Source organism: Orycteropus afer, unplaced genomic scaffold (genome assembly GCF_000298275.1).
Source record: "Orycteropus afer afer isolate SDZICR_OR568_19922 unplaced genomic scaffold, OryAfe1.0 scaffold00099, whole genome shotgun sequence".
Classification (NCBI taxonomy): domain Eukaryota; kingdom Metazoa; phylum Chordata; class Mammalia; order Tubulidentata; family Orycteropodidae; genus Orycteropus; species Orycteropus afer.
In genome coordinates this window covers 6,928,336-6,939,135 of record NW_006921686.1, presented here as the reverse complement: position 1 = coordinate 6,939,135, position 10,800 = coordinate 6,928,336, and the positions used below count along the sequence as shown (strand labels likewise).

General features: G+C 52.7%; 1 protein-coding gene across 1 annotated transcript; it reads right to left on the bottom strand.

The window, feature by feature from the left end:
• Positions 1–1,285: 1,285 nt before the first annotated feature.
• On the bottom strand, positions 1,286–7,792 carry ZNF428 (zinc finger protein 428). The gene is made up of 2 exons (XM_007942929.1): positions 7,717–7,792; positions 1,286–1,803 (listed from the first exon to the last, which is right to left on the bottom strand). The coding sequence occupies exons 1-2, from the start codon at positions 7,790–7,792 to the stop codon at positions 1,286–1,288; spliced, it is 594 nt and encodes a 197-aa protein (XP_007941120.1).
• Positions 7,793–10,800: the final 3,008 nt, after the last annotated feature.

Here is a 10,800-nt window from a genome sequence, read left to right as displayed (position 1 = left end):
AGTGGGTGGATTCAAACCGTCAACTCTTTGGTTTGTAGCTTTCAGCAGACCACCCACACCCCAGGGCCCTCAGGGAGGACAACACCGTTTGAAACTGCAGCCCGTCCCCGCACTGTTCCCACTGCTCTGCTTTTTTCCTGGCTCTTCGGTTTCCGTCGCCATCCAGCACATGCCACATCTTGTTTTGTTTACAGTCTCTCTCCACCGCCCCCCACCCCCACGCAAGCTCCTTTAGGACAAGATTTGTGTTTGATTCACTGGTATGTGCCCAGTGCTTAGCACACAGCAGGCACTCAAAAAAAAAAAAAAAAAAAAAAATCTGTGAAATGAATCAACGGATCACTGTCTCTACCTCAGTGTTGTTCTAAGGACTTGATGATCTCATGCAAACTGAGTGTGCCGGGAAAGCGGCAGCTGTAATTATAATTAACGTTCTATTTCTGTGAGTTCCTAGATGCACCACTTCCCTGGGTCGATATGTATCTATAGAGCACTTGGACCAGCACTTGGCACCCAGGAAGCGCTTGGGAAATGCAGCTGTAATTATAATTAAAGTCTCTTTGTGAAGATTTTCAGGCAGGATGGCAGAGAGCCCTAGCTGTCCTCTAAAAACCGCTATCTGCCCCTGGACGCTTGGCGGGACTGCCTTACCCAGGCTCCCCTGTACTCAGGTGTGGCCATGTGACTCACTGCCCAGCAAGGAACAGGGATGGAAATGTGTGGCTTCCGAGCTGGGGCCTGTGAGAGACCCTGTGTCCCCTTCACGCGCCTTCCTCTTTGGCCAACAGGAGCCTGACCATGGCTACCGGCCCTGGACTGCATGGGTGACTGCAGGCCCAAAGGGCAGCTGGTGGCCAAGCTGCAACACCCACTCCTGGACTGCCATGTGTGTGAGGACAAGCCTGTTGCCTTTGAGCGTTTATGTTTGGGGCTCTACTCGTTACTGCCGTTGGCCTACCTCACTGGTGCAGGCGCCACGCTTCTCTGAGTAAATACACAAGAATCACAATGAACCTGAGCATCGGCAAATGTTAGTTACCTTGGCAACGACGATCTTGCAGCTCCCGAGGCAGGAGCCCAGGGGATGGTGGGATAAATTCTCGCACGCATGCACAGGCCAAACACACACTGGACTGACACACACAGAATCTAGCTTTTATTCCGGCCTCCACACATCTACTGCTAAGACGACACAGATCGACGGTACCCCATCTCCCACAACCACTGGGCCCACCCCCTTTCCCCAACCCCCCTCTTTTGCCAAGTGCCCTGGGCGGGGCCCTGCCTACACCTCACCCCGGGCATGTAGCATGAAGTGGCCGTGCAGCTCCCCAAGGTTGTCGAAGGAATCCTCGCACTCTGTACACTGATAGGAGCCCTCCTCCTCCTCCTCCTCCTCCTCCTCCCCCCCCCTGCCAGCTGGCCGGCCCTCCCCAGCCCCCTCCCCAGCCCGAGGCAGCTCTTCCTCTTCCTCCCCGAGGGCCCTGCCTTCAGGGGCTGGTGCTTCCTGGGGGACTGTAGCGGGGCAGCAGAGCCGGCAAGGTGGGGTGCCTGGTGGGGCCTCCCCAAGGGGTGGGCGGCCACAGAGCTGGCAGGGCTGAGCCGGGGGGCCCGGGGGCTGGGCCGCGCGGGGGGCCCGACGGGACGGGCCACCCCGGCCGCCCCCCAGGCGCTGCTTCACCTTGTAGCCGGGGTCGTATTCGGGATCGTCGGTGGTCTCCTCTTCCTCCTCCTCTTCATCTTCTTCCTCTTCGGAGTCTGGCTCTGAGAGAGTGTACTCGGAGTCAGAGGAATGTTCAGGGCCTGTAGGGAGGACGGACGGGGAAAGATAGGACATCAGAGGACAGAGGGCCGTGGCCGGCAGTCTCCTCCCTGAGCCCCACTCAGACTCAGCCCCATATGGAGAGGCCCAGCGACTACCCTTCCCCTCCCCACGGAAGAATGCCCACTGCAGACAACAGGGCCTGGTACCCAGTAGGTATCAGTCTATGCGTCAAAGGAACAAATGTCTTACGAGAACTGCACCTCAGTGGCTTAATAACAACAAGAAGTAGTAACAACAATAATAACACAGGGAAGTCCATGGGAGCTGGAACTCAGTGACACCGCCGTGTTTTTCCAGGCCTCTCAAGTTTTCTGCCTTTGACGGGGTGCAGTCTGACCGCTTTTCTATCACTCGCTATTAGTGGAAAATAACTGTGTTTTCCTTCTTGGCGAGTTTCAGCTTTCCCAGGTTTTACTGTATAAGAGTCCTTTCCCAAACCCTTTAAGTATGTTAACGCACTAAATCCTCCCCGCACAGCTTTGAAGGAGGTACTATCATTAGGCTGGATGTGGAAACTGAGGTAGAGAGGAATGATGTTGACGGTCACACAGTTGAAACAGGGCCAAGCTGCATTCGGTGAGGGCCGTTTCAGGGAGCTGACCACTTGACCATTTGAACAGGGAGTTTAGGAAACTGAAACACACATACACACACACACAGGCATTCCTCATTATTTGTGGATTCTGTATTTGTAAATTTACCTACTTGCTAACGTATCTATCTGTAAGCCCAAAGTCAGTACTCAGGGGGCCTCAGCGGTCATTTGCGGACATAGCAGAACAGCGAAATGCGAGCTGCCACGACCCACACCCCCCCTGAGGTCGAGCCTGTTTCCACTCTCATTCTGTAAAGAAGCGTCCTTTCTGCAGTCTAGTTAGTTAGTCCAGGTTTTTCCCATTTATGTGTGTGTGTGTTTGCTGTTTAGAAGGGCCCCCAGCACAGTGCCGAAGTGCTGCCTCGTGGTCCTAAGCCCAAGACTGTCACGTGCCTTCTGGAGAAAATCCAGTGTTACATGCACTTCGGTCAGGCCCGAGTATAACCGCTGGACATGAGTTCAATGTTCACGACGAAACCATATACGGTCTCCTTAAAATTTTGTCAAGGTACATGTTTGTCAGTTGATGGAAATGTGACCACGACTCCCTGGAACCTAACCTTGGCATTGCCCGTAAAAGCGAGTTTGGTATTTACTTGTTCAGTGTCTGCAGTGACTTTATAAAACGTCAACCCAGATGCTGCGGAATCAACTCTGACATGTGGCCCCCAACGTAGGTCAGAGTAGAATGGTGCTCCAAAGGGTTTTCAGCGGCTCATTTTGGGGGTAAGTAGACCACCAGGCCTTTTTCCTGAGGCCCCGCTGGGTGAACTTGACCTGCAACCTTTCAGTTAGTAGCCGGGCACGTTAAATGCATCACCAAGAGACTTCTTATAAAACCTAACTACCACCAATACCGAGAACTAGCTACAGATACATATATTGATATATGTGGTTTTATGTGCATATTTAAGTATCTAGCTGGGAGCTCTGGTAGCGTAGTGCCTAAGGCACCTGACTGCTAACCAGAAGGCTGGAGGTTCAAACCCACCAGCCACTCCTCGGAAGGAAGATGGGGCAATCTACTTCCATAGTGATACTGCCTTGGAAACCCAAGGAGGGGTCGCTATGAGTCGGGTCTGACTTGACGGCACATACCAGGTCTATAATCTTCACAGATGCAGACAGCCTCATTTTTCTCCCACAGAGCTTGTGGGTTTGAACTGGTGACCTTTCCGTTAGCGGCCGAGTGTTTCACTCACTGCATCACCAGGGCCCCTTTAGGATACCTACAGGTATGTACAGTACTGTGCTTACATGGCTCTTATCGCCTAGGACAAGTTTCAGTTATAACAAAAATTTGGGAAAGATTTAAAGTTGATTTATAGGAAACAATGACATCAAGCAGTCACTATGCACGTACAGACTGATGATCAGGATGCCCTGACCACAGTGGAAATACTGGTTTTTTTTTTTTTTTTAAATATATACGTGTGTCTGTGTGTGTGTGTGTATATATATATACACACACATATACATATGTATGTATGTATGTATGTGTATGTGTATGTGTGTGTGTGTATATTTCTCTCGTTGTTGTCGTTATGTGCTGTCAAGTCGGAAGAAAAAGAACCTCATCACCATCAAGTCAGTCCCGACTTATAGCGAGCCCTCCTTGGGTTTCCAAGGTGGTATCTGTATGGAAGTAGATTGCCCAACCTTCCTTCTGAGGAGTGGCTGGTGGGTTTGAACTGCCAGCCTTCTGGTTAGCAGTCAAGTGCCTTAGGCACTATGCCACCAGAGCTCCTATACTATATATGTACATATATTTTATTTTTATTATGATTTGGGTGAAAGTTTACAGAGCACATTCATGTTCACACAGTAGTTCTTACATATTTTGCTTCACAACATTGACTGCAATTCCCTACAACGTAACAGCTCTGTCCCACTTCTTTCCCATAGTTACCTCTTCCCTGTATCCTTCCCTCATGCACTCCCACCCCACCACCCCTCCAGCTGTCTCCCTGTGCAAATACTGGCCTTCCAATCTCCCACGATTGATCGTTCTAAGGAATGTATCTACCTGGTGTAAGTGTTCACCCTATATGCCTCTCTGTTGTCTGGCTGGAAGCCACAAAGTGAGTTCAATTCCAGAACTGAGTAATACTGGCTTCTTCAGCCGTGCTGGCCGGAAACTGCCAAAGGATCTCCTGGAACGGAAACAGCTGTGTCCACCTGCCCGCCTTCTGCATTTTCCTCCAGCAGCCCAGGGCAAGCCTGTGAAAATGCAGCCAGTAGGGAGCCCTGGCTGCTTTACCCTCACTCATGTCCTCATTGGGGCCAGAGGCCACCTCCCTGACCCTCACCCCATCCTTGCAAGCCACTTCAGGCTCCTCACCGCTTACCACCAGACAGGCACCGCCACCTCAGAGCCTGCACCTCCCTCCCTCCCACCTCCTCAGCGACACCCTGGCCACCGTCTAACCAGCAACCCTTGCACAGCCCTCCTCTCACCCCGGTTTTATTTCTCTCGTCTTCTGGCTCACTGTATACGTTTACTTGTGTGTGTGTGTGTGTGTGTGTGTGTTCAGTGCCCGAGAGCAGGGACTTGGTCTGGGTCACTGCTGTGTCCCCAGCATCCAGAGCAGCGCCTGCCACAAACACCGTGCTGAAGACATTCGTGTAGGTCGGAGGCTCTGCGTCCAACTTGACAAGCCTTCTCTGAGGCCCTCATCCGTGCTGCTCCCTCTGCGGGGAACATCCTTCCCCTACTTTCCCCATCATCTTTAGGACCCGGTATAAGGCCTTCCTCCTCACCCCAGGCATTCAGGCACTTCTACTGAGCCTCTGGGGCTGGGGCTGTCTGTGTTCAGGCTGTCCTCCAACCAGACCAGGCAGGCAGGCCTGCTCTGATGCACTGCTGGGTCTGTGGCGTGGTCCAGCCCAGAATAGGGGAGAGACGGCTGAACATGCCTCCCAGAAGCTCCGTCTCTCTCCTGCTCTTGCCTTGGTCCACCTGTCTCCCTGCAATTTAACCTACACTTCCCGAGGCTTCAGCAGGGGCTGTTCCTGTCTGCAGTGCTGTTCCCCACTGTCTGCCTGGCGACCTCCTACTCATCCTTCAGGACCCAACACAGGCCTCGTCCTCTATGAAGCCACACCCCTGATGCCTGCCCCCCACCCCAGACTCTCAGGTAGAGGTATCTCCCTACTTCCCCCCAGAACCTCCCCCATCACTGTCCTGATTGCTCCGGAGCCCCAACATGGCTCCCCTATCAACTGGGACTCCACAGGGGCAGGCCTGGCTCATCTCGGGGTCCTCCACCCTGCACTGCCCTCTCACAGACCGGAGACTCCTTGAAGGAGGACTTTGGTCTGACCTAGCTCCAAGTCCTCAGCAAGGCCGAGCAGGAGTCAGCCTCAGGAAGCAATTGCCAAATGGCTGTGAAACCCAGAGCACACGCTCCCCTCCCCCAGGGCCAGGACCCAGCCCACCTCTCTCTTCCCACCTGACTTGACACCACTTGTCCTGCAAGGTCTTCAATGCCCACTATGACCTCACCCAGTTGACCCGTGAAAGGCAACCAGGTCGTTGTCCACGGCAACCAGGTCATCGTCGATGGCTACCAGGCTTTCCATGTACACTCTGACTCGCAGGACCACAGCCCTCTTGCTCCCACCATGCCTTCTCCACCTGCGAGACCCTCCAAGCCCAGCATGTCTCCCACTTCCACTGGACCTTCCGTGCCCACCATGTCTCCCAGGCCTGCTGGCTCCCTGAAGACCATTCCGGCCACGCCCCACACCTCCTCAGCCCCCAACTCGGTCACAAGCCCCAGCAGTTCCAAGTCCACGAGATCGACAAGTACAAGGACACCTTCTAACCGGCCCAGCAACAAGTCCCGGGTCAGGAGCAAGGCGAGAACGCCCAGCGGGGCCAGCACTGACACCAAGGCCAGCAAGGCCAGCGGGGCCAGCGGGGCGAGACGCCAGCAGAGAAACGCGCACAGCCGGGGCAGGACTCCTGGCAGAAGGGGAAGCCAGGACGCCAAGCGGTCACCGAGCAGGGCCAGCACCCCCAGCAGGGTGAGGACTCACGGAGCCAGAGCAGGCGTGCCCGGCAGGGGGAGAACGCCCACCTCTCAGCTCAAACACCATGTGGGGAGTGGTCCCAGCCAGCCTGGGACCACCAACCAGGAAAGGAGCAACAGCCAGCCTAGAGGTACGGGCGGGGAGAAGAGTTACAGCCCACCGGGGGCCTCGGCTGTGGGGAGCAGTTCTGGGGTGGCTGCCACCCCTAGCAGGGCAAAGAGTTACAGCCCAACTAGGACTGCCAGCCAGGAGAACAGTTACAGCCAGTCTTCACTGTCACCAAGGAAAGTGAAGAGTTACAGTCAGATGATCACCACCAGTGGGGAAAGGAGTTACAGCCCACTGAAGCTATCCAGCGGGGTCATTAATTACAACCAGCCTAGCGCATCAAGCAGGACTAAAAGTCACAACCGATCAAGGACCCCCAGCAGGACCAGAAGTCACAGCCGGTCTAGGACCCCCCAAAGGGCAAGAAGTCATAGTCGGAAGAGGACCCCCAGTAGTACCAGAAGTCAGAGCCGTAACAGATCTCATAGCAGGGCAAGAAGCCGCAATCGAAAGGGCACCTCCAGCCAAACAATTAGACACAGTCCGTCTAGAACCTATAGCAAGGGGAAAAGTCATACCCCATCTAGAAACCCCAGAAGAGAAAGACATCCTAGTCAACCGAGAAGCCCCAGTGAGGAGAGAAGTCACAGCTGGTCGAGAAGCTCCAGCAGGGAGAGACGCGGCAGCCACTCCAGCGCCTCCAGCAAGGACACAGAGAGCAGCCCCTCCAGGGCTCCCAGCAGGGAGAGAGATCACAGCCCTATCAAGAAGAGCTATCCCAGTCGAGCTAGAACCTCCCGCTGGGAGAGCGAGCGAAGCCGATCTGGAACCCCCAGCAAGGACAGAGGTTACAGCAGATCTAGAACCTCCGCGAAGAAGACTTATCCCCATCAGTCTAGAATCCCCAGCAACGAGACAAGTCGTAGCCGCTCCAGAACCCCCGACGAAGAGAGAGGCTACAACCAATGTAGAACTTCCAGCAATGAGAGAGGCCATGACCGATCTAGAACGCCCAGCGAGGAGAGAGATCACAGCCCATCTAGAAAACACAGAAGCTCCGGGTGGAAGAGAACCTCTAGCAGGGCAAGGAGTCCCAGTCAGAACAGAACCCTCAGCGAGACAAGGAGCCCTTCCCCAGGAAGAACTCGTGGCAGAGCCCAAGCCCCAAGACAGGATGATATTCACATCAACGTGACCGCGGCTAAGAACTCACCTGGGGAGAGGTCTTCATCATCTTCCTCTAGACTGGCGTAGCCCCCGGTCTCAGCTGGCTCACGGGTCTCTGTCATGGCCGGGGGAGGGGACAGGAGACAGGAGCAGAGCAGCAGGTGGGCAGTGTCCCTCCCCGGCCAGCTCTCCACAGCCACACCTCCAGCCACAAGGTCTTCCCCAAAGCAGACTGCTGGCAGGTTCAGAGGGATACTGTGAAGGGGGGGAAAGGAGAGGCCTGTGATGACTGAATAAAATGTTTACATAGCAGCCCCCCGCCCAGGCCCAGCTGTGTGTGTTCAGCACGTGGGGGTGGGGGAGATAAAGATGGCTGCAGTGTTGTCCCTGACCGCCAACAAGGCCTTGGCTGCGGCTGCCTGACCCTGCTTCTAGGCAGGCCTTAATTTCCCCATCCGGGCAACAGGCTTGTCTGTGGGTCTTATTTACAGTCCACGCAGCCAGCACAGGAACTGATGCAGGTGCCAGTCAGAACCAAGAGTGGCCGAGAGCCCTGCCAGCCCTTAAGTGCCTAAATTGTGGGGAGGTCTGGGCTTGGGAGAGGGTCCAAAGGGGCAGGCAGTTGAGGGTAGAGATTTTTTGGTGTAATGGTGTTATACCAATCAGAAAGTATTTCAATATTTAAACAAACAGTATAGCTGTACCAGTCTATGATCTCAGTTCCAGTTCTATAGCAATTTATACAGTGACACAGTAGGGTCTAGGTTCAAATCCTCAATCTGCCACTCTCTAGCCGTCTCACCTCAAGCAAGGACTTAACTCCTGTAGCCTCTTCTCTGTAAGAAAGGGGCTGCCAGGGCTTAAGTCCTGTTTTCCTTATAACAATGTTAAGAGATTACTATCCCCATTTGGTCTGATAGACCCTGGTTAAGACCGCCGAGACTATGGCCCCCTAGTTTCCCTTCAGGTCTGTAACTGAACTCACTCCTGTGGCTTCCAGCCAAAAAACAGACAGGCATACGGGGTGAACATTTATATCAGGTACACTCCTTAGAGTGAGTGATCAATCATGGGAGAACAGAGGGTGGTGTTTGCACAAGGAGACGGCTGGGAGGCAGGAATGCATAGGAAGGAAGGACACAGGGAAAAGGTAAACTACAGGGAGGAAGTGGGAAGAGAGCTGTTACATGGTTGAGAATTGCAGTCAATGTCATGAAACAAAATGTGTAAGAACTGCTGTACAGAAAATGAATTTGTTCTGTAAACTTTACCCAAATCATGATAAAAATTAAATCCCTGACCAAAAAAAAAAAAACCAAACCAAGAGAGAGAGATAAGGACCCCAAGTTCCCACCAGTTGAACTAGATACTGAACTAGAATTCAAAGCCATGTTATCTTCTTACCTCTCATAAAATGATCTCTCCCTTGAAAAGATTTTTTGAAGATTCAGTAGGTTTCTAAATATTAACTGCCGGGATATGGCAGGGACTCCAGGAACACTGGCTGTTGCTACTCCCACGCCCACAGCTCTATAAACTCCAGCCACTCCAGACTTCTCACCTCTTGCTGGGCATGCCAAGCCCTTCCACATCTGCTGCTGACTAGAATGTCCTAGAATGTCTGCTTGGAGAACTCACCCTTCAAAACCCACCTCAAACATGACCACCTCTGTACTTTTTCCCAGTCCAAATACCACCTCTTCCACGAAGCCTTCCCAGACTCTCTTCTCTCCCTCCTCACCATACACACCCACCCACACACTCTCACTCTCACACACTCTCTCATTTCCCACAGTACTCTCCAAGAAAGCCCTGGTGGCGCAATGGTTAAGTGCTTGGCTGCCAATCCACCTGAGAGAGATGTGACAGTCTGCTTCTGCAAAGATTAGTCTTGGAAACCCTGTAAGGCAGTTCTATTCTGTCCTTTAGGGTTGCTCAGTAGCTCTGGTGGCGTAGTGCCTAAGGCATTTAACTGCTAACCAGAAGGCTGGTGGTTCAAACCCACTGGCATGATCACACAACTCAGAAGGAAGATTGGGTGATCTACTTCCGTAATGATACCGCCTCAGAAACCCAAGGAGGGGTCACTAGAAGTCGGATCCAACTCGACGGCAGTGAGGTTTTTTTTAATATAGGGTCCCTGTGAGTCAAAAAGGAGCTTTGGTAGCATAGTGCCTAAGGCACTTGACTGCTAACCAGAAGGCTGGTGATTCAAACCCACCAGCCACTCGGAGGAAGGAAGGTTGGGCAATCTACTTCCGTAGTGATACGGCCTTGGAAATCCAAGGAGGGCTTGCTATGAGTCGGGTCTGACTCGGGGCGTCACATAGCAACAACAACGTAAGTCAGAATCCACTGCCTGGCAAGAGTTTACTCCTGGAAAGGGTTGCCAGATTTAGCAAATAAAAACAGAGGGGACCCAGTTAAATTTTAATTTGAAATGAACAAATATTTAAGATAAGTATGTCACTTGCATCAGAAGGAAGGTTGGGCAATCTACTTCCGTAGTGATACTGCCTTGGAAACCCATGAAGGGGTTACTATGAGTCAGGCCTGACTCGGCGCCTAACAACAACGACACTTGCAATATTTGGGGCATAATTTTCGTTGTTTATCTTAATTTAAAATTTAACTGGGTGTCCTATACTTTGACTACCATATACCAGAGACAATCAAGACTCCCCATGAAGCTACCAGGGGGCAATGCCCATCAGTTGAGCCTATCCTTCTCCAACCCCACATAACACAAGACCTCTTCCAAAAAATCCCACACCTCTGAAGACGGCATCCCCTGGTGCCTCATGCCCCTACTTCAGTGCCTATAGCTCACAGGATCTTACCAAAAACCAAACAGAAGTCACTGCCATTGAGTCGATTCTGACTCATAGCAGTCCCTACTGGGTTCCAAACCTGTAAATCTTTATGGAAGCAGACGGCTTCATCTTTCTTCCAGGGAGAGGCTGGTGAGTTAGCAGCCAAATGCCTTGACTACTACACCACCAGAGCTCTTCGAGATCTTCAAACTCAACAAAAACCAAACTCACTGCCATAGAGTCGGATGCGACTCATAGCGACCCCCACCTTGGGTTTCCGAGGCAGTGTTACTACAGAAGTAGGTTGCCCAACCTAC

Bases quoted from the DNA above. Each gene is read 5' to 3' on its own strand.
- ZNF428 (XM_007942929.1), bottom strand. From the start codon at position 7,792: ATGACAGAGACCCGTGAGCCAGCTGAGACCGGGGGCTACGCCAGTCTA. The intron at 1,804-7,716 runs GTGAGTTCTTAG...TCCTCCCTACAG, and splicing joins TGATGAAGACCTCTCCCCAG to GCCCTGAACATTCCTCTGAC.